Here is a 24,584-nt window from a genome sequence, read left to right as displayed (position 1 = left end):
TAGGAGCCCTTTATTAGCTCACTAAATCTTTATAACAACAACCCTATGAGGTAGGTACCATTACAATCTCATTTTACAGATGACGAACAGAGGCATGGAAAGGTTCCTTGATTTGCCTAAAATTACTCAGATAATGGGGTTGACTTCAGCATACACATGCTCTAATTCTAAACCACTCTACTGTGTATGTGTGTGTTTTTTTAATGAGGGACAGGGATGCAATGATGTGTAATGTTTCCTATTGTTATACTGCATGATTCTATAACTCTGTGGAGCTATCAGACGGCAAGGACAAGAAAACCTTCAGGCTCACAACGGGCAAATATAAACCATCAGGCTGCTGTCTAATCAACTCATACCCAATTGTTCTGGTTTCCCTTCCCAGAAGCTGGAAAGTTTCCACAGGCAGGACAGGTTAGACTCACTAGGGCTGCTGCTACTTCAGCTCCATAACTGTTATTTGCTTAGGAACGATCAACTGAGTCAACCTGACAACCGTTAGTTTTTAAAATTGAACCAGGACTGACAAATAATGTAGCCTTTTACTTTTTTTAAGATAGACTGATTGACTGATTGATTGACTGAGAGAGTGCACATGAGCGGCGAGTGGGGTAGAGGGTCAGAGGAGCGGGGGCATAAATGGGCAGAGGGATAGGGAGAAAATCTCAGGCCGACTCTAGACTGAGCACGGAGCCCGATGGAGGGCTCAATCTCACAACCCTGAGATCACAACCTGAGCTGAAATCAAGAGTCAGACACCGAACCACCTGAGCCACCCAGGTACTTTTCACTTTTTTTTTTTTAATTACAGGTGTGGTCAAAATTTGAAATAGTAACCCAATGGCGAAAGTCTTTAAGTGTCTTTACTAATGTTGGGAGCCATCTTGCTTGCTAACTGGAGATCGTTCAGAGTCGCTTTTACAGTTTAGTAATTAAATTTGGCTCCAGGCTGTAATAGACACCCTGACCCATTAAATTACAGCCCGAAGCAAAATTACTTTATTTCTCCACTCAAGCTATGAACACACTTCTTACCAACAGCCAAAACTGGAAATCCAGTGTTTTAGAGAATTCACGTGGCAAGTGGTTAAGGCTGCCGATTTAAAATGCCCATAGAGAAGACTTGTTTAATGGTACCTACACTAAATAAGCCCCCACCATTTTACCTTGAGGCTTTTGTTTTTCATGTTTTTACCTTTTCTTCTCAATGACTACAAACATAGTCAGTGTGACTACATATGGGCTGAGCAAGACTCAATTCTAAACTCGCTGAAAAGTGAAATAAGAGCACAGACCAAACTGGCCAAGATGTACAGACAGAAAAAAAGCCACAACCATCCCCAGCAATAGTGTTTGTGCCTTTGGCAGATTGTATTTCATCACTGCTCCTTGTACAACATAAACAGATTAGACACAGCCTCGGTTTAATCAGAAGACTTACAGGAATAGTAAGTTTATTTCCTTTCGTTTCACTTGCTTACTAATACAAAAAATCCGTACTACAACCTACCTGTTGAATAGTTGCCATAGGTAACTAAACCCTTTAGTAAGTTCTGGCTCTACCATCTTAGATAACTTATTTCCAGTTGGGCAAAAGGAAGAAACAGAATTAGTCAGAATTGAGAGATTTTTTTATTGTTAATGTTGCTTTAAGCCAAGTATTAAAAGTAAATGCTGGCAAAGCATCTATACACTAAACTACAATCCTTTTAATTTCAGTCACCACTAAATATTAAGTTCGCTCCTAATGGTTCATTACAGAACAACACAAGGCTGTATTGGTTCATAACTGGAAAACTTCCCAAACTGAATTTACATGGAAGATATAACAGCAGAGAATCCCTGGAGAGTGACAATGTATAAGGTTATCACTGTTGAAGTTAAAGTGGGAATTCCTAACTTAGCAGGCAAGTTTCCATAAACCTAGTAATCAGTAAATATATTCGTGTTGGGGCACCTGGATGGCTCAGTTGGTTAAGTGTCTGCCTTCAGCTCAGGTCATAATCCTGGGGTCCTGGGATAGAGCCCCAGATCGGGCTCCCTGCTCAGCAGGGAGTCTGCTTCTCCCTCTGTCCCTCCCCCGCCCCCCCGCTGCTGTTCTCTCTCTCTCAAATAAATGAATAAAATCTTATAAAAAATAAAAAGATTCTTTCTCCCTCTCCCTTTGCCCCTCTCCCTTTCTCTCTCAAAAAACAAAACAAAACAAAATAAATATATATATATATATATGTACTCATCTTAAATAATAATCACATAATTAGGTGATCCTCCTTAGGACAAATCCAAGTTCCCCCTAAGATATACATCATCAAATGCTAGGTATATATTGTGTAGGTAAACTTACCATGAATTCTTCTACACAGCTGATCCCATCAAAATATTACTCAGTGGTGCTGTATTTTCTTTTTTTTTTCCATAATAGACATAAACTAGAGATGTTGAAGACATCTCTTGTATCCTGATGTTTTTTTTTTTTTTAAAGATTTTATTTATTTGACAGAGAGAGACACAGCGAGAGAGAGAACACAGCAGGGGGAGTGGGAGAGGGAGAAGCAGGCTTCCCGCCGAGCAGGGAGCCCGATGCGGGGCTCGAACCCAGGACCCTGGGATCATGACCTGAGCTGAAGGCAGACGCTTAACGACTGAGCCACCCAGGCGCCCCTATCCTGATGTTTTTAGATTAATTTATTCTTTAAATTATGTCCTGAGAATTCTATGTGTAAGGCAATGTGCAGGTGACACAAAGATGCAGTTAGGGAATTTATGGCCTGGAAGAGCATCAGCACTACATGAATGCCACCAGGGAGGTAGAACTTAGCACTACTGGGGGTAAGTGGACAGAGAGTACAACCAGTTGTTGAGATTAGGGCAGTCTTCAGTATTTGAGCTGAGCCTTAAAGCGTGGATATAATTTCTGGAGGGAAGAAGGTTATCTTAGATAGAAGGAAATGCAGTACATGCAAAGAAACAGAACTGAGAAGGACTTGAATTTGCTCGTGAAATGCCAAGCAGTCTCACTGGGCTAGTATAGGCTTTGAGGAAGGGGCACTATGGTGGGGTAGGACCACCAGTGGGTTCTGATTTTGGCTTTTCCACTGTCAAAGGTACCTGCTTCAGGCACTCTGTTGATCATGTCTGAGAATACATTTTCTTATTTTTAAAATGAGAGGGTTGAGGGCATCTGGCCAGCTCAGTAAGTAGAGCATGCAACTCTTGATCTTGGGGCCAGAAGTTCGAGCCCTATGTTGGGCATAGAGCTTACTTTTAAAAAAAAAGAGAGAGAGAGAGTTGGATTAGAACATCTCTGAAGTCATTTCCAACTTTATCAATCTAAAACTCTGGGTCAGGGGCTGGCAAACTTTTTCTATAAAGGGCCAGACAGTAAATATTTTAGGCTTTGTGGACCATATGGTCTCTGTCACAACTTCTCAACACTGTTGTAGGGTGAAAGAAGTCATAGAAAATATGTAAATGAGTGGATAGGGCAGTTCCAATAAAGCTGTATTTATGGATATTGAAACTTTAATTTTATATAACTTCATGTAACATGAAATATTCTTTTGGTTTTTTTTTTTTTCAAACATTCACAAATATAAACACTATTTTAGCTCCTGGGTAGTCCACATTTTGGCCCACAGGCTGTAGTTTGCAGACTTCTCCACTCCATAGAGAAATAAGAACAGAAAGGGGTTGGGGGGTGGTACTAGAATAAGGAGTTTAGATTAATTTAGAAGACAACTGGAGGAGGTACAAGCTTCTGAGCAAGGAAGTGTTGAGATCAGAGCTGTACTTAGATTTACTAAGTAAACTGGCAGTAACGGATGGGAGTGGGAGACTAGCAGGTAACTATCAGGAGGGACACTATTTTTTTTTTAAAGATTTTATTTATTTATTTGATAGAGAGAGAGACAGCGAGAGAGGGAACACAAGCAGGGGGAGTGGGAGAGGGAGAAGCAGGCCTCCCGCTGAGCAGGGAGCCTGATGCAGGGCTCGATCCCAGGACTCTGGGATCATGACCCGAGCCGAAGGCAGACGCTTAACGACTGAGCCACCCAGGCGCCCCAGGAGGGACACTATTAAAGCCTAATCTAGACTGGTAGCTTTGAGGAAGAAGAAGAAAAAAGATATGGAAGGAAAGATCAACAGAACACTACTTGGGAAAAAAAAAAGAAGAGAAAAAATAAAAGAAAAAAAGAAGAGGAAAAGTTTTATCTGGCAAACATAATAAAAGGGGTCAATTTCTGGACAAGGGGGAAGATTGGGATTTTGCATTCCCATTCCTCAGTGCCATCAGTACATGACTGCAGACTAATTGAGGAATTTGCCTGTGTATGGAAACTTTAGAACAAACAGCCCAAGTTGGAGCTTCCGGTTCAAAGATAAAAGTTTTCTGGTATATTTCAGGTAAAATATAACATTCATATTTCCCTGTTAGAGATGCAATAGATATAGCAGTTTTAGAGATGATGTTTATTTATTTATGGCTCCTTGTTCTCCAGGGACTTTTCAGCAGCCTTTTCAAATTAGGAAACCGTATTCATCTGGTGTATATAGATAAATCGTTGCGCTCAGAATTTTAAAATCACTCTGCTGACTGTGACTTGGAATTTATATCTATTTCTTCTCCCTCTGACAGAGAAAAAACTGCAGTGCTGCAAATACAACTGATTTAGCATTACACATCTCCCAAGTGCAAGTAATCCCACGGTATGAGAGTACTGCATGCCTTCCAGAACTCAAATTTATAAGGTGGGTTAGGTTGGAGGGAAGAGGAGTTCAAACACACGTGCACATAAGTAGCTCTTAATTCATGACAGTATCGGATAAGAAACATAGGCAAGCCTTATGGAGAGATTAATTTCAACTGAGCAGCCTGGAAAGGACTTCATGGAGAAAGTGACATCAACATTGGGCCCATTTTAACAAGAAAAGGGTGATTCCAAGCATTGAGAACAGTGCAAACAGTAACAAGAAAAAGATGTGGGAAAATACTGGATTTATCTTTCTTACTTCAAAAGTGATATATGTTTATTGTTAAGGGGAAAACATGAATTATGGTAAGAAAAAGTGTAACCTGAAATCCCACCACTCAATCCCACCACATTTTAGTGTATGCTTTTCCACATATAGGATAATACAAAATGGGATCATTCTAAATATATCCCCCTACTGTTTTTTGCCTAACGTCTTACCACAGATATCTGTCCATGCCAGCGTGGAATACATACTGGAGTGATTAAAAACCACTGCCATACCTGAGTTCAAGGCCAAGTATAGCCCTTTCCTTAGAGCTCCCACTACAACTTGATTTTTTTCTGTTTTCTTCAAGATCTCTACAGGTAGATCCATGATACTAGCCACTGTATTTTTCTTTCTTCCATATGAAATAAAAAAGGTATGGGTATAACTTATTTAATAAAATAATTAGTAATTTTTAAAACCATTTTGTTTTACTGGTGCATTTCTGAAACTGAGAATACTGGAATCCAAGTTAAATTAAGTAACAAAGAGGTTCTCTAGAATTTGCCCCCTCTTTCTCTATTTGCACTCCCCCAGTGCTTGAAGGCAGCCTTCACTATCTCTTGGATGGATGGCTCTCCAACAGTGTGTGTCTCACTCTCTAATCTATCTTCCCCACCACTACCAGGATTATCTTTCTCAAACCCAAAACTGTCCATGTTATACCCCAATTTAAAATCCTTCCATTGCTGGGGCACCTGGATGGCTCAGTCGGTTTAGTGGCTGGTTCTTGATTTTGGCTCAAGTCATGATCTCAGGGTTGTGGGATTGGGCCCCCTGTCAGCCCTGCACTGGGCATGGAGCCTGCTTAAGATTCTCTCTCTCCCTCTCCCTCTGCCCCTCCTCCCCTTCCCTCTCAAATAAATAAAATCCTTCCATTGACTTACATCCAGTGCTTGGAACGGTCCCCTTCTAGAAATTACCTTATAAATATACTTGCAGAGGCATAAAATGACCTAACTATATCATTCATTGCCACAGTCAGAAATAGCAAAAGATCATAAATAACCTAAGGTCCTTCCATAAGGACCTAGTTACATAAATTATGTTACAATCATCAATGGATTATTATGTAACTGTCAAAAGACTCAATATATAGTGATAAAAAATGTTCTCCAAAGTATGTTAAGGGAAAAAAAAAATCAAGGAACCGTACGATAGGTCACCATAAAAGGGGAAAACATATCGCCTGAATATGCATAAGCTATCTTAGAAGCATACCCAAGACATTGGGTTTCCTATGTTCACTGGTTACCTATAAATATAAAATCTTTAAAAAAATTTTTGAACTAGGTGAGTTTTTTACTTATTCAAAAATTAAAGTTGGGTTTTTTTCTGATTGGTTAATATGGCACATAAGTCCCTTCCCAAACTAACAAAATCTACCTTAGTAGTCTCTTTACTAAAACCGCCCCACTCCTTCACTGCTCATTCACACTCCTGCCCTGCACAGAAGGCTTTCCCATTTTTCTCTGGCTGGCAAACTTCTTCATGCTTCAAATACTGGCTCTCTAAGACAGAATGAACTTCCCCTCCTGTCTTCCTGCCATATTCTACAAAGGGCCTTTGGCCTGATTTGATTACGTGTTTGTTCCCTGGCATCAGTGGCTGGGTTCACAGTCTTACCTGACTCCATGAGGAGGTTCTACGCCTCAGGGACAAAGTCCAGACCTCAGAAGGCAATAAAAGAGTGACGAAATAGCAGCATTATTCACAGTAGCCAAAAAAAAAAAGGAACCCAAGTGTCCATCAACGGATGAGCATATAAGCAAAATGCAGGACACACGGAGCAGCACCATGGCGGTCGGCAAGAACAAGCGCCTTACGAAAGGCGGCAAAAAGGGAGCCAAGAAGAAAGGGGTTGATCCATTTTCTTTTTTTTTTTTTTAAGATTTTATTTATTTGCAAGAGAGAGAATGAGAGACAGAGAGCATGAGAGGGAGGAGGGTCAGACGGAGAAGCAGACTCCCTGCTGAGCAGGGAGCCCGATGTGGGACTCGATCCTGGGACTCCAGGATCATGACCTGAGCCGAAGGCAGTCGCTTAACCAACTGAGCCACCCAGGCGCCTGGGGTTGATCCATTTTCTAAGAAAGATTGGTATGATGTGAAAGCACCAGCTATGTTCAATATAAGAAATATTGGAAAGGGGCACCTGGGTGGCTCAGTCATTAAGCATCTGCCTTTGGCTCAGATCATGATCCCAGGGTCCTGGGATCGAGCCCTGCATCGGGCTCCCTGCTCAGCGGGAAGCCTGCTTCTCCCTGTCCCACTCCCCCTGCTTGTGTTCCCTCTCTCGCTGTGTCTCTCTCTGTCAAATAAATAAATAAAATCTTTAAAAAAAAAAAAAGAAAGAAAGAACTATTGGAAAAACCTTAGTCACAAGAACTCAAGGAACCAAAATCGCATCTGATGGCCTCAAGGGTCGTGTTTTTGAAGTGAGCCTTGCTGATCTGCAGAATGATGAAGTTGCGTTTAGAAAATTCAAGCTAATTACTGAGGATGTTCAAGGCAAAAACTGCCTGACTAATTTCCATGGCATGGATCTTACCCGTGACAAAATGTGCTCCATGGTCAAAAAATGGCAGAGCATGATGAGGCTCATGTTGATGTCAAGGCTACCGATGGTTATTTGCTTCGTCCATTTTGTGTTGGTTTTACTAAAAAATGCAATAATCAGATTCGTAAGACCTCTTATGCTCAGTACCAACAGGTCCATCAAATTCGGATAAAGATGATGGAAATCATGACCCGAGAGGTGCAAACAAAAGACCTGAAAGAAGTGGTCAATAAATTGATTCCAGACAGCATCAGAAAAGATATAGAAAAGGCTTGTCAGTCTATTTATCCACTCCATGATGTCTTCGTTAGAAAAGTAAAAATGCTGAAGAAGCCCAAGTTTGAACTGGGAAAGCTCATGGAGCTTCACGGTGAAGGTAGTAGTTCTGGAAAAGCTACTGGGGATGAGACCGGTGCTAAAGTTGAACGAGCTGATGGATATGAGCCACCAGTCCAAGAATCTGTTTAAAAGTCAGACATTTAATGGTGACAAATAAAAAATCATATTTGTGATGTTTAAAAAAAAATGCAGTACACACATACCAGGGAATATTATTTAGCCTTAAAAAGAAGGAAATTCTTTTTTTTTTTTGTCTAAATGTTTTTATTTGAAACAAATAGTTGCACCAAGCAAGAGCTTACTTTCCCCACTCCAAATTAAAACAGAGAGTAATATAGGGGCAAAGGTCATTTGGCAGGACAGTTCCAGGATGTGAACATCCTAAAAAGAAGGAAATTCTGACATAAGCTACAACATGGATGAACCTTGAAGACATTATAAGTAAAATAAGCCAGTCACAAAAGGACAAATACTGTATGATTAGGTAGTAGTTCTGGAAAAGCTACTGGGGATGAGACCGGTGCTAAAGTTGAACGAGCTGATGGATATGAGCCACCAGTCCAAGAATCTGTTTAAAAGTCAGACATTTAATGGTGACAAATAAAAAATCATATTTGTGATGTTTAAAAAAAAATGCAGTACACACATACCAGGGAATATTATTTAGCCTTAAAAAGAAGGAAATTCTTTTTTTTTTTTTTTTGTCTAAATGTTTTTATTTGAAACAAATAGTTGCACCAAGCAAGAGCTTACTTTCCCCACTCCAAATTAAAACAGAGAGTAATATAGGGGCAAAGGTCATTTGGCAGGACAGTTCCAGGATGTGAACATCCTAAAAAGAAGGAAATTCTGACATAAGCTACAACATGGATGAACCTTGAAGACATTATAAGTAAAATAAGCCAGTCACAAAAGGACAAATACTGTATGATTCTACTTATATGAGTTACCTAGAGAAGTCAAACTCAAAGCAACACAAAGTAGAACTGCAGGTGTCAGGGACTCAGATGAGTGAGAAATGGGAAGTTAGGGTTTAAAGGGTACAGAGCTTCAGTCAGGGGCAATGAAAAGGTTCTAGAGGTAGAAGGTGGTAATGGTGATACAACAATGTGAATGTACTTAATGTCACAGAACTGCACACTTAAAAATAGTTAAAATGGTAATTTCTATGTTGTATGTAATTTTACTGCAATAAAAAAATTAAAGAAGGGGCACCTGGGTGGCTCAGTCGGTTAAGCATCTGACTTTGGCTCAGGTAGTGATCTCGGGGTCCTGGGATCGAGTCGTGTCCAGCTCTGTGCTCAGTGGGGAGTCTCCTTGTTCCTCTGCCACTCGCCCTGCTGGTGCACACACACACACACTATCTCTCTCAAATAAATAAATAAAATCTTTTTTAAAAATTAAAGAAAAAAAAGAGAAAATAATCAGAGACTTCTACAATCTCAAGACAGTCTATATTACCCTGGCATTTCTTCAGATTTCAAAAGCACCTTTCTATTCTCATCCTGGTATTAGCACTTATAGGTTCTACACTCCAATGTATTTTTTATCAAACCAAAAAAAAGAATATAAAACAATCTTTTTAAAAAGGTCTGGTGAAAGAACAAGAGACTATCAAAACTGCAAGTAGATTTTGAGAAAGATACAAACAGAATTCTAGAAGTAAAAAATACTGTCATTTAAATTAAAAACACAGTAGGGGCGCCTGGGTGGCTCGGTCATTAAGCATCTGCCTTAGGCTCAGGTCATGATCCCAGCATCCTGGGATCAAGCCCCGCATCGGGCTCCTTGCTCTGCGGGAAGCCTGCTTCTCCCTCTCCCACTCCCCCTGCTTGTGTTCCCTCTCTTGCTGTGTCTCTCTCTGCCAAATAAATTAAAAAAAAAAAAAAAAAAACTTTAAAAAAAATAAAATAAAAACACAGTAGATGGATTGATTAAATGACATATTAGACACAACTGTATGAGAATTAGCAAACTGGAAGAGCTGAAGAAATTACCAAGTGGAAAATATAAACTGAGAAAAGATATGAAGGGCAGAGTAAGAAAGTACATTTTTCCAACCAGAGTTCCCAAGGGAAAGAAAAAATGAGGGAAGAGTTAAAAACTCAAAGAGATAATGGCTAAGAATTTTCTAGGATTGGTTAAAAGAAATCAATCCTCAAAAATCAGGGAGTCCAAAAAAAATCCTAAAAAAGATAAATAAGGTGTTAAAACCCCAGAGAGAAAAGTCATAATGTACAGCAAAACAACAATTAGACCAATGGCTGATATGAATGCAGAAACACTGGAATGATATTTTCAAAGTGCTGGAAAAAAAAATTACTATCAGCCCTGATTTGTTGATCTAATGAAATTATCTCTCAAAAAAGAAGACAAAAGAAAGATATTTTAGGGGTGCCTGGGTGGCTCATCAGTTAGGCGGCTGCCTTCGGCTCAGGTCGTGATCCTGGGGTCCTGGGATGGAGCCCCACGTCTGGCTCCCTGCTCAGCGGAGAGCCTGCTTCTCCCTCTCCCTCTGCCTGCCACTCTGCCTACTTGTGCTATTTATGGGGTGAAAAAAGAAGAGAGAAACAAAATCTTAAAAAAAAAAAAAAGTCGGGGCGCCTGGGTGGCTCAGTTGGTTAAGCGACTGCCTTCGGCTCAGGTCATGATCCTGGAGTCCCGGGATCGAGTCCCACATCGGGCTCCCTGCTCGGCAGGGAGCCTGCTTCTCCCTCTGACCCTCCTCCCTCTCATGCTCTCTCTCTATCTCATTCTCTCTCTCAAATAAATAAAATCTTTAAAAAAAAAAAAAAGAAAAGAAACAAAATCTTAGACAACCATATATAAAGGGACAATGGAACTAGAGGTATTTTACAATCTTTATATTACTCAGGAAAACAGTAAAGATGCTAATTAATTTAAGACTTTGAAGTTAAATACATGTTTCTGGTTTTCCAGAAAACCACTGTAAGACTAGAAATAATAGGTATACCTTCCAAACTAGTAGTGTGATCATTGTGTTCGACTCTTACTCCCATGTTGACAGGACATCTGAAAGAAATTCTAGCCATCCTTCCAGACCAGAGATACTAAGCTCATCCAGTATCTACCATAGTATGTAGTCATTACGTATTTGTTACATTAATTTGGTTGTTCCAGAATTAAACGAATTCTATTTCACAAATGGATTATACTTCTCAACTCTGCCTAGAAGGCTGATTCCATCTTATTATTTTAGTGAGTGGCCTGACTATCCCTTCAATTTTTTCTTTTTCAGAAAATAGGACAATGAATGCTTGGGATAAAATACCAAATCCTAAGCCTCATTTCTTGCTTCTAAGCTGGGGGAAAAAAAATATTTATATATATGCTTTTCTCCTTACTAATGCTCCAAAGGAGATATCAATCAAAAATTTAGATGTTTGATTTTAATCATGGGAAAATGGCAATCAGAAGCTCAGGCACCTAAACTGTGAGTGATATTTTCCCCACAGTTGGTAAAACTGTATATTCCACAACATATGGAATTCTACTGAAAGCTTTCACTGGCATTTTGCCTTGTTAAGCAAAAGTTAGAAGTTATGCTAAGACATTTAAAAAAAGTGAACACTGCCTTTTCATTAGACTAACATTTAAAATATGACTTAAATATCATGGAAAATATATTAATATATCTAACACTCAGAGTTCTTAACTATATGTCAGGCATAGTTTTAAACATTTTTATAAACTCATTAACCCTCACAAAAATACACGATGAGTCAGGTAGTACTGTGATTAGCTTTGCTTTACAGAAGAAGACCATGAGAAAAAGATTAAACAATTTCCCCAATTTACATACCTCAAAGGTGTCAATCAATACTGGGATTTGAACCCAAGGAGTTTAGCTCTGGAGCCTTTACTCTTAATCATTACACTCTACTGCCTCCCAAGATTCTTGTCGTGTTTATATGCTGATTTACCTTGTATCTATATCTAAAGTCTGACTGTGGTATTTGCTAACTCATACTAGATGCATTTTGCCAAAGTTGTCTATTCCATTTATTTGCAAAGGATTAAAACTAATAGAGAAGTCCAAATCCATGTTACATTTTTACTTATACTTACAAATTCTGCATATTTCTTATTGGGCGGGATTATTCTCATCTGCACCCCAGGACTTCATGCTTAGAATTTATTCATTCAGGAAACAGGAATTGGATGGTCCTACTTCATGCAATGCCCTGTGCTAAGCAACAGTTTACAGCTACTTCCTAATTGGCAGTTAAATTTCACCAAGATCACCCACAGCACGATATGTATTTTTTCAAAGAAGCATAAAATAGTTTTGGTCGGAAGCAGTAAACGGTCTTCCCATTTGTTCATTCAACAAATATTCTTCAAGACTCTACTATGTGCCAAAGCACTATGATGGGTGCTGAAAATTCAGGGGCAGACACAGCAGAACCAATATTTGCCCCTTAGGGCTCTAGTGGGGAGAAAGACGTTAAGTAAGTAATAATCACACAAATAAGTACTTATAACTGTGATAAGCAAAAAAAGGAAAAAAAACAACAACATAGGAATCATATGATAAATGGACCTAACTCAGTTTTAGAAGTAATGTCAGGGAGGGTGTCCCTAAAACACTGACATTTAATGTGGAAGTTGAGGATTCAAAGAAATAACCCAAATAAAGAAGTACTGGAGAGTAGTTCAGGCAAGGGAATAGCACTGTGCTTTGGAGGAAATGAAAACCAGGTGTGCCTGGAGTGCCACAAGAAGACAGCAGCTAAGCCAATGCTCAAAGGTCTTTTCCTCACTATGAGGCCAACCACCTGTTCATTCTGCCGCTGGCCCACTCTTATTTTCTCCATGGCTCCGAGGAATAAAGTATGTGCAATACTAGCACATGACCCTTTAAAATGAGTAACTTAAATTCTGCAAACAATTTCACTGGTGGAGAGGATGTGGATAAGATAAATCTTTTGTAAGATTATAAATTTCATCTGTATTTTAACAACTTGAGGCCAGAGACCACATCTTGTATATTCTACTATCATTCAGAACACCTAGCAATGTACATAGCAAGGGTCTGATAACTCATTTGCTATTTGGGGAGAAGAGCTGTAGGATAAGAAATTTAAGTGTTAGTAGTCTTGATTTTTTTCTATGTAAGAATTACTTCCCCATTCACATATCCTTATCTACTTTAATTGTATGAATAAAAACATGTTGTCTACCTTACAGATTAAAAGATGAGCCAGTGCTTCAGAGATGGGTTGGAGAAAGAAGGCTTGAAATATAGGGAGCGGGCACCTGGGGGACTCAGTTGGTTAAGCGACTGCCTTCGGCTCAGGTCATGGTCCCAGAGTCCTGGGATCGAGTCCCACATCGGGCTCCCTGCTCGGCAGGGAGCCTGCTTCTCCCTCTGACCCTCTCTCCTCTCATGCTGTTTCTCTCTCTCTCTCAAATAAATAAATAAATAAAATCTTTAAAAAAAAAAAAAAAGAAAAGAAATATAGGGAGCTAGATAATAGAGGTCCCTCACCTCCCAACTCTAAGAACAAATGTGCTATTTCTCCTTCTTCACAGAAAGCTTACCTGTGGGAATAAGTTAAACTTATTTCAAAAGAAGGAATGACTTTTACTTGGATTGTGGCCAGCTGCAATGAAATTCAGTCACTTTCCTCTTAAAAGTCATTCAACTGGAAATCTTATCAGTGGGAAATTCTCTAAGGGCCAAAGATTCTATTTTCTGCAACTTAACAATATTTGTAAAACATTTTTAGTTCTAAGATTCACTACCTCTCATCCTCTGTACACACATAACATCCCACATTCATACCAATCCAATGTGCTGACTTCTAACAGAAGTGACATAAAATTTTTTGGACTCTAAAAGTCCAAATATGTAACAACACAATATAATATCATTTATGAATCTTCGTTTCTCTCTGTGATTACATAACCATTTCTACACAGCAACATTTGAGGGCAGGAAAGGAGAATCACCATGCCTTCCAAAGGAGGCAAGAGACAGTGAGCTATCCTCATCAGAATGACTAGCTGGGAGAGCAAGTATCAAAGTACAATACACTTATGGAAGGAATACCATGAGCAAGGGACTGAGATAAGAACAGCACTGGAAATATCAAGAATATAGCCCAGTCCTTGCCCTCCAGAAACCAACAGTCTAAAAGGGAGATACCCTGGGGGGGGGGGGGGAGCCACAAATCAATCATCAAAGACTAATGATCCAGCATATGAGGACACAGATCTACCAAGGGAATGGAAAGAAGGCAACAAATTCCCAACTTCCTGTGTCTAATTATCCAAGTCCCATTTTATCCATTACTCTATCATACTCTACCTATTTGTCTGCACATAATACACATACCTAAATAGATTTAATCAGATTAAAGCCCCCATATCTTTAACAAGCATGCCCAGATTAGAAATTCTAATCTAACCTAGATTAGATGAGGACCTAGCCCATTATTTTGAATTCATCTCATTCCACACTTACTGAAACAAGCAGTTAGCTAAGTACATCATGACTCCTTAAACTGCACATGACAAAGTCTTGGGATATTGTATCAGACTCTGTCTCCTAGCTTTTCTTTGCAAAATTTTAAACAGGAAAGTGAATTAAAGGGTTTGGGGGTTTTTTAAATGATGAAAAAGGGTAAGAACTGGTGCATCTATATATAGCTTAGTTTGCATTTATATCCAGGGAAACACAATTTGGTTTGGAGTAGAGAGAAAAGAAAGAGTAAGACAAATCAAGTTCAAATAGACTGAAAAAGGCTGAGAAAACTGAGAGAAGACTGTGACTAAAGACAGATTTTCTAAATTTCAACAATGAAAATGTAGTACTTCTGTAACAAGAAAAATTTTGCTCTTTTTGAAAGACCATTATGAAGGCTCAGCATGATAATAGTATACAGTTCAATATTATTTATATTATTATATGAAGGATATAATACTTTAATCATGATAAAAAAACAAATGAAAAAAATTCCCTACCTACATATTAATCTCTCCTTCCCTAATAAATCTCTTTGTAAGTTATTAAGAAAAACAAGGGGGACGGGGCCATGGGTGGCTCAGTCAGTTAAGCGGCCAGCTCTTGATTTCAGCTCAGGTCATAATCTCAGGGTCATAGGATCGAGCCCCACACGGGGCTCCACGCTCAGCAGGGAGTCAGTTTGAGGATTCTCTCTCCTTCTCCCTCGGCGCTTCCCTCCACTCTCTCCCAAATAAATAAATAAATAAATAAATAAATAAATCTTTTTTAAAAAAGAAAAAACAAGTTAAGACAGTCTTTCCCTCCATAACCATTCCCAATGAAAACTAAGTAAGTACTAAAATGGCTGAAAAAGACAGAGAAGCAGCCACCTCAATCATTCAAAACGTTGTGTAATCTGAACTTAATTCTGTGGCCCAATATCCCAAACACCTATCGCAAGAATTCTACAGTTCCGATGTACAAGGAATAGAAAGACAGATAAAAGCCTCCAATGGGAGACCCTACCTCCAATACATCAACTTTCTTCTCTGGGTGTTTCAGAGTCTTATTATATATCCAACTTTACTCCTTAAACCTCACTTTGATGTATTTATACTACATATATAACACTAAAGGCTGCTAAAGCTTAAAAAAGTCAAGGCTGAAATTTATGTTTTCTCCTTCTAGTCCTGTCTATATGGGAAGGTTTAAGGGCAGACCTGACCAAAAGCAACATGAAGTAATTGAATGACCCTTCCTCAGCAAGAATACTGAGCATATAGTATTATTCTAGAAAGAAATCCTGCTGTGACGCCAGCTAATCTCTGACATTTGCTCATTAAGGACTGCTATTTCTTTTGATACTGCTCTAATGCTTGTTTATTAGGTAAAAATGTACCCCACTGTCATGACCATGACATAAGGTTCAATGAAAAGGCTGGGCCAGATCAGTCAAAAGCAAAAAAGAGACAGTTCAACTTTATGATAGTCTTTGTCTCCTGCCATATGGTTCAAGGACGTGAGGATCTTTTTTTTTTTTAATATTTTATTTATTTATTTGACAGAGAGAGAGATATCGAGAGAGGGAACACAAGCAGGGGCAGAGGGAGAGGGAGAAGCAGGCTTCCCGCTGAGCAGGGAGCCCGACATGGGGCTCAACCCCAGAACCCTGGGATCATGACCCGAGCCGAAGGCAGATGCTCAACGACTGAGCCACCCAGGCGCCCCGAGGATCTTTTAATAAGGAATTCACGACTCATAGCATGCTCCTACACTGTAACCAGCAGGACTCCAAATAATGTGTCAACACCTGGTCTAAATTGTTAAATTTTAAAAAGACACTTCCAATTTTAAAAGAATGCAAGATCCCAATGCCTCTTTCAGATAGGAACATATTCTCACATTATGATTTTAGTAAGTGGCCTACGTAGTTGAAATGACTCCAAAAGAGAGAACCACAACCCAAAATAGCCTGAACACTTTTGTTATCTCAACCAATGGGCAGTTAGCCATTCAAGCCTTCCTCTTAATATATATTCTACTCGTTTCAGACAAAGCCCACAATAAATTCAGTGAGACTGTTCAGATTCAGCTATATCAGATGTTTAAAAGCTGGGGATGAAAAATGTTCATTACACAAGATTTCTATTACAGTATTTTGCGCATAAAAAGTAAATACTATGTATATGTTCATTTAGTAAAAAAAAATATATATATATCCTATTGTATACCTATGGTCACAGCCTGACACTAGAAATAAAATAATGAACACAATAGATGTGGTCCCTGCAACTGAGGAACCTACAGTCTAGTGGAGAAAACAGACAAGTATGGTGAATGTCACTGAAACGCATATACATGCTATGCTGAACTGCAGTAAAAGACCAGGAATAGGGCGCCTGGGTGGCTCAGTTGGTTGAGCGACTGCCTTCGGCTCAGGTCATGATCCCAGGGTTCTGGGATCGAGTCCCACATCGGGCTCCCGGCTCAGCAGGAAGCCTGCTTCTCCCTCTCCCACTCCCCCTGCTTGTGTTTCTGCTCTCACTGTCTCTGTCTCTGTCAAATAAATAAATAAAATCTTAAAAAAAAAAAAAAAGACCAGGAATAATAAGACCCTCTAAGTTGTGATACGTATAAAGCATCGGCATTTTATATGTATATAAATGACCAGTAATTAAATAAGTATATAAAATGATCAAACTCCTTTTTTAACAAGTATACAAGAAATATTAAAACCCAAATAAGTCCCATCCCCATGAAAGTACTTGCCTTGATGCTGCCCTTACTCCTGGACTACAATAGAAAGAGGCAACTTAAGATACTGTGGTTAATACCACAAGACTTTTACTCTACTTATATTCTGTCCCCTTAGAGTTATACCAGTGCTATTTATAAAACAACTTTGGAAAAGCCCAACTTTCTACTGTGCAGATATATAAACAAATTTTTTTTTAAAGATTTTATTTATTTAAGAGAGAGAGAGCGCACGCACGCACAAGCAGGAGGAGAGGCAGAGGGCAAGGGAGTAGCCAACTCCCTGCTGAGCAGGGAGCCCAACAAGAACGTGGAGCTCGATCCTAGGACCCCAGGATCATGACCCGAACCGAAGGCAGATGCTTAACCAGCTGTGCCACCCAGCCGCCCCTAAACAAATATTTAAATTGGGGCTCTACTAAAATTAAAAACACAGTTGTAGAAACATTATAATCTTCAAAACTCTTCTGGTCTCTCAATCACATGAGTAAATGTTAAGTATTATTGGAACAAAGTTCACAATCTGACCCATTCATTTATCTCTTTTGATCCAAAGTTTTTCATTTTTCAAATGAAACTTCATGATTGCACAAAGAATCCACAAACCTACCTTAAATACTATGTAAATACAGAAATCCTATAAAAGCACTTTAAATACTATTAGTTCTAATAGGCTTTCAAGCTGAGCAGCCATATAGACCATAAAAAGCCTTTATCTGTTTTGCAGGCATAAATACTTCTATGCTGATCTGTATCTACTCTTACGTTTTTTTCTAAAGAAATGCTGCAAAATGGAATGTTGCTGTGAAACAGAACCCTACCTTCACATCATTCTTTTCATATGCGGGCCCTTCGTGCAGGCCATGCCAAAGCCAGGCTTTAAACAGATAATCTTGCCAGGCCCAGGACACGTGGCAACTCTATGACTAACGGCATTCTTGTTGCTTCAAAGTCTAGGTGGAAAACTTCCACTGATATTTAACAACTTTGCTCTAAGTGGCACAGGATAGTGCAGTAGAGTAAGCAAAGGATACAGAGTAAGAGAAACAGAGTTTGGGTTCAAACTCTACCACTAACTAGCTGCGCCACTGTGGGCAGGTTACTTAAATTCTCTGACCTACATACAGCATCCTCATCTGTAAAACTGAGACCATCACAATACCTACCTTAACAGATTACTATGATAGTGTATATGAAAGTATTTTTTAACTATAAAGGATTATACAAATGTTCTTTTTATTCACTTTATTAATTTTTTCCTTAATGTAGAAATATGTTCATTTTAAAAACTGGGAAATACAGAAAAAATATTAAAAAGAAAAAAAAAATCACGACAGGCCTATCACCATTGCTGTTATTTTATGTATTTATTTCTTAAGATTTTTTTTTTTTTCTAAGTAATCACTACAGGCAACATGGGGCTCAGACTCTGCAACCCTGAGATCAAGAGTCACATGCTCTTCGAACTGAGCCAGCCAGGTGCCCCTGTTGTTATTTATTTTAACGGAAAAAATCTAACATCAACCAAGAAAAAAAAATTAGAGCAAAAATAATTTCAGATGCTAATATTGATCATTTACAAATGACAAAATTAATTGCCAATTTCTTTTTAAGAGCAGAACAGTCTTTCCCATCTATTAGGTTAAAGTAAAGACAATGCTATTTGTACCAGAGTTGGTCTCAAGAGGGTATGATATATGGGCGAGGCTCATAAAAGTCAAGGCCACAGAAACTCCCAAAATAAATATTTCATGAGCCCAAGGAGAAGTTACAACACATGCCCTCAGATGCAATGGAGAAGGCAAAGGGTCTGAAGCCCCATTAATAAAACCACCACAACTGAAGGGTCACAAAGACTGACGGATTGCCATGGGTCAGTTCAAAAGAAAAAAGAAAAAAGAAAAATTTATATACCATGCTATAGGACAGGCAGTCTAAGACTTCTGACTTTTTCACACTGCTCACTGAATCCCACCTTTGGAACTTCTTACCCCTCCTCTATTTTTCCTTTCCCACCCTTCTTTCTCTTAGACCCCCTTCCTTGTTTTATTATTGCATTAGAATCACTCTCTGTGTTTAAAATGGCCTTATGCCATACAATAGAATATTATTCAGCAACAAAAAGGAATGAAGTTCTGATACATACTATATAACACCATGGATGAACCTTGAAAACATTATGCAAAATGAAAGAAGTCAGACACAAAAGACCACATATTTTATGATTCCATTAACACAAAATGTCTAGAATAGTTAAATCCACAGAGACAGACAGTAGATTGGTGGTTGCCTAAGACTGGGGAGGTGGGGGATGGGAGAGACTGAGTGACCGCAGTAGGAGGTTTCTCCTTGAGGGGACACAAACTTCCTAAAATTAGATTGTAGTGATAGTAGCACAACTCTGTCAATATATTAAAAACAAAACAACAACAACGACAAAAACATTTAATTGTATACATTAAATGGGGGACTTGTATGGCATATGAATTATACCTCAACAAAACTGTTTTTAAAAAATGGTCTTGTTCAGGATCCTGAGTTGAAAAAAGGACGTGTGAATAAATACTCCCATCCTACTCCTCCCTAACTGTGCAGTAAAAGTGATGACTCGGTTGAGATAAGATGTGTATGTTAAGTAACTGGACTACATTTGTTTAACAAATATACATGAAGTTACAAATCCAAATGAGTCTTGCCCCTCCAAAAGTAGTCACCTTAATGATGCCGTAAGTCAAAACTTGGTCCTCATATTCTCAATAATTCTATGCCTCTGTTTGGGTAGTTCTTTCTGCTTATAATGCCTTTCTTACCACATCTTTAGATCAAATCCCACCCATCTCAAATGTTACATTCTCCATGAAGCCTTGTGGATTCTCCATCAAAAGTAATCTCACCTTACTTCTGAACTTCCAGGGTACTTGACTTCCTTAGAGTCACTTAGCACTTTCAATCCAGTCTTGTACTTATTTTGCCTAGAATCATACTTACTGCTTTGACATTAAAAGGGGGTCTCAACAAATACCTATTTGGTAAAGGAATGACTATGCTTAACAATTGAGAATTTCATCTTCATCTGGTAAACTTTAATTTTGGAAATATCCAAAGCTCATTTAGACTCAAGAATGGCACATAAAATAGTAGGGCTAAGGAATGCCCACTGCAGATGAAATTTTCTTGACAAATTTGACATATGTATGTAAATAATCTGAGAGAAATTTCAAACAGAAGCACTGGAATAAAAATATAACCTCCCAAGGGACACCTGGGTGGCTCAGATGGTTAAGCGTCTGCCTTCAGCTCAGGTCATGATGCCAGGGTCCTGGGATCGAGTCCCGCATCGGGCTCCCTGCTCCGCGGGGAGCCTGCTTCTCCCTCTGCCTCTGCCTCTGCCTCTCTCTCTCATGAATAAATAAATAAAATCTTTAAAAAAAAAAATATATATATATATATATAAAACCTCCCAAGGTAATTGAAAGAAACCTGAATTACGTAAGTTCCAGAATATTTGTTCAAAAATCAGTTTCCTTATTTTATAATAACACCACATGTTTTTTCCTAGCAAAACCGGCGAATTCTATCATCAGGTTCTATTAACTCTTCTTCTACTATATTTCTAATTAATTCCTTCTCCATTTTCCCTGCCACACCCAAAGTCCAAGGCCTCATTATCTTCATGACCAACCAATTTAAAAGGTCTAATTTATCTCCCCTCCCACAGTTCCTTCTTTCCCTCAGCAATACTTACTGGGCCATCCTGTGTGCCAGTGTTGAGCGTAGGAACTGGGGAGCACATAAAGAAATGGCAAATGAGGCTTGTGCCCCAGACACAACCTAGTTGGGGAGTTGACACTTGTACATAATTCATCACAATACTCAGCAGCATATATGTAAGGGCCACAATTGGCATTGAGAATTTCAAGCAGTGGGCAGGTCCTCTGGCCTCCAGAGAACACAACCTATACAGTCTCCCTCCAACACCATTCTCATCCCCTCCCCCCTCCCACTGCCTTCGTTCATCTTATTGGATAAGGCCTTCTGTTAAACTGCCCATATGTCATAACGCTGATTTCGTCTCTAATTTCTCTCCAACTTACTTCCTGAGCTAGTCCAGACAATATACCTGTTGTAACGCTGTAACCTGGAAATGACTTACCAGTACCTTTGTTCACTATTGACTATCAGCACAATCCTCCTAACTTGCTCTCTGATTAATTCAAATCGACCAATCCTAAGTCCCTTTTTTTGTATGTATTGGGATATAACTATATGTAATTTTTTTTCAGCTCCTGACTGGCCTTATTTCTTTTGTATTTGTCTCACAATGTCTTTGCAGTGTTTCCTAACGAAGCACGTATCACAACCACCTATGGAGCTTCTTAAAAATACAAAACGCCTTGAGACTACCCCATGAAGAGCTCCTCAGTTAAGTCTGCGATGGGAGTTGGACATCTTTATTACTAAAAAGCCCCACCGGTGATTCTGATGCACAGCCCAACCTGAGAACCACTGATTTATTACAATGCTCCCTACGCAGCATTCAATTCTTACTAATTCATGCAATGAAGCTCATAAATAACTTTTCTCTAAATAGCCTAACCAGATATCAACCCCTAGACTAAACTAGCTCTGTTCCAAGTGCAACATGTGGTTTTAAGATTTCATTTCCTGAAGTATACTCCATGGAGGGACAATATCACCCTGTCTCTTTACATTGTTTCCTATTTGTTGAAAAATGGAGGCCTGGAATGCAGCCATGTTAGACAACACTATATAAGAATGTACTCTGGAGTCTTAGATTAAAATTAGTTATAAAAAGAACAAGAACAAAGTAGAACTAGATATTCTGAATGAAGACAGTGTTCTTACTGCATAGATTCTTACTAAATCTATACAGAAGGAAGAAGAGGAATTTGGTCAGTAGAGTTCCCCCCATCTTCCTAATGATCAGTCTCTTGAACTGCCTGAGAAGGGCCCCCAAAGACGAGGAAGACTTTCAGCAGCTACAGTGCGCCTGGTGCATTCAGTGCTCTCATCAGATAAGTAACCCAAGCCCCACCCAGACCGACAGTTGCCTCCCAACCTGCCAACTACCCTGACACAAACTATTTTCACAGCTCGGTGGGGGAGCAGTATGAACTTTTTCCAAAGTTGTCCCTCACAGGCAGCAGTGGTCTGAGTCACCCACCCAGGGTGGGAAAGAAAAGTGTGATATTAGTCAGGGGAGTGTTAGGAGACTGGTCACAGCACCTCTTTTTCCATTTCAGGAGTGAGCTCCGCCTCCCCTAGGAACCACCTAAGTTATCAGTCCCAGCTGTGGGCTACAGGGGTCTGCAAGGGCCACTCAGCCACCCACGAAAGTTGTGGGTCGGGGAGGAGACGCCCCGTCCTGCTCTCCGGCAGGGGCCGCAGATCCCAGATTCCACAGGCCTCTCCCCGCACTCCATCTTGCTTCCTGCCAGGAGGAGGGGCCGAGGAGGAGGGCCCCCGAGTCTGGAAAGGCCCCAGGGGGCAGAAGCCGTTTGACAGCAGGTAAAGCCAGGTGGAAATCTCCAAGGGAGGGAAAAAAATGAAAGGCGGCAGGGTGAAACGAAAGAGGAAAGAGGACTCGTGGTCGTGAATTATTGCATGAAGAAATATAAAGAAAATTACCCGGTGTTTGAGAGTGCCAGAGGTGTGAGCATAAGTAGAAATGCCTAGGAAGGAAGGAGGAGACCGGGAGACGAGTGGCCAGGAAGACAAGTGGACAAAAGAGCCAGACTCGGGGAGCGCGGGGGGAGGGTGGCGAGTGAGGCAGGTCACAGGGTGAGGACAAGTATTAGAAAGGTGAACAACGCGGCTCAAATAAGAATCCCTGGGAGGAAAGGCGGGGAATCCGTACGGGAGCGCGCCAGCCCATAGGCCAGACTGGGGAGGCCTAAAAAGGAGCTGAGAGCAAGGCTGTCAACGTGAGGGGCGACAGCCTGCTGAGTGAAAGGGGCCATCAGACACCCTAACAACTATCATTTACTGAGCGCCTACTGTGGGTCATACGCTGCGCTAGGCACTTTACAAATACCACCTCGCTGAATCAAACAACAAACCCGCAAGGCAGGCATTATTATGATTGCCCCCATTTTATAGATGAAGAAACTGAGGCCCTCAGAAACTTGGGAGCTCGCTCAAGGTCACAGAGTGAGGGAATCGGGATTCAAACCCATGGCCATCTGGCTCTAGAGCCCACGCGCAAAGCCACAGGCAGCTAGCCGGCGAAGTGGAGCCACTGAGATGTCTCCTGACCCCGCTCCCCACCCCAGGCCCAGCGCGCTCACCCGGACAAGGTTGCTGACGGCCGCCTGCACGGCGGCCACGGGCGCGGTGAGGTCAGGGATGGCTTTGCCGTCCACCTCGCCTTCCTCGTGCATGATTACCAGGTGCGAGATCTGCTGCGCCACCGGCTCCAAGATGCTCTCGATCGTGCGCGTATGAAACACCGGCATCGCGGCGGCTAGCGGGGCGGCGAACCGCGGGCTACAGAGAATTGGGAACGACGGGGCCGGGGACCCGCTGAAAGACCGACTGCGAGCAGCAACTACGGAGACCGGGCTTCCCTCGGCGTAACCAGCCCTGCGGGCGCCCCGCCCCATCGCGTCGCCGCGCCCAATGGTAGCACCGCTCAGACCGGGGCCGCCACGCCTATTGGTCCCGCTTCGAGATGCTCCGCCTCCGCCACAGCGCCGCCAAGACCCCGCCCCGCCCCCATTCCCAAGGGAGGGGCCTGGGATTGGGGCTGCGCCGCCGGGATTGCAACCGGATTCCGGAGTCCTAACGCGGGGCGCTCCTTATAAGGGCATGGTGGGAGCGGAGCGTGCGGCTGGAATCAGTGGCCCCGCCCCCAGGAGCCACCTCCCGCCTGGGCTCTGCAGAGCTCCGCCCCTCTGCAGAATCACCTCAGCGGGGCGGGGTCTCCTCACCTCCGGCGGCTCTGGAGTCTCAAGAAAACCAGGGAGCCATAGGTCTCCCCGCCCCCTCCTCAACTTTTCCCTTTGCACAATGCCCTCAAAATAGTCTTTCCATTTCTTCTCAGAAATACATGGAAATGCTTTTCGTAAAACATCCAAATAACAAAAGTGCCTAGAGAAACATGAGTGTCCCATTCATTCACACCCATTCCACCGACTCCCATCCTCAGAGATACTCACTGTTAACAGTTTAATATGTAGCCTTCTAGACTTTTGCCTATTCATTTTCTTGTACATATATATTTCTAAGTAAGTGGGATTTAACATTTCCTGGAATTTGTTATTTTTCCCCTTAATTAAAATCCCCTGGTTATCCTTCACCATTGATAAATATAGATCTACTTCATTCTTTTTTAGTGGCTGCATGGTATTCCATCGCATGAAATCAAACAATTTACATAACTAATTTCCTAGTAATGGACATTTAGGTTGAATTCTGCTTT

General features: G+C 40.8%; 1 protein-coding gene and 1 pseudogene across 2 annotated transcripts in view; one reads left to right on the top strand and one right to left on the bottom strand.

Moving 5' to 3' along the window:
• The window catches only part of VCL (vinculin), a 113,636-nt gene extending 89,879 nt beyond the window's left edge, over window positions 1–23,757 (bottom strand). Inside the window, exon 1 of one of the 2 annotated variants that reach the window (XM_064594852.1) lies at window positions 23,452–23,757. In XM_064594852.1, the coding sequence (XP_064450922.1) occupies window positions 23,452–23,619 (168 nt within the window). In that variant the 5' untranslated portion in view covers window positions 23,620–23,757. The remainder of the gene's footprint in view (window positions 1–23,451) is intronic. The other variant, XM_064594853.1, reaches the window with a different exon arrangement.
• On the top strand, window positions 6,815–8,098 carry LOC123842719 (small ribosomal subunit protein eS1-like; annotated as a pseudogene).
• Window positions 23,758–24,584: the final 827 nt, after the last annotated feature.

The sequence above is a fragment of the Mirounga angustirostris genome, unplaced genomic scaffold, assembly GCF_029215605.1.
Source record: "Mirounga angustirostris isolate CCGP_5_RB_7025 unplaced genomic scaffold, mMirAng1.0.hap1 SCAF_6, whole genome shotgun sequence".
In the NCBI taxonomy this organism is placed as follows: domain Eukaryota; kingdom Metazoa; phylum Chordata; class Mammalia; order Carnivora; family Phocidae; genus Mirounga; species Mirounga angustirostris.
Note: the sequence above shows the minus strand (reverse complement) of the source record. Positions and strands in the feature narration are given on the sequence as shown.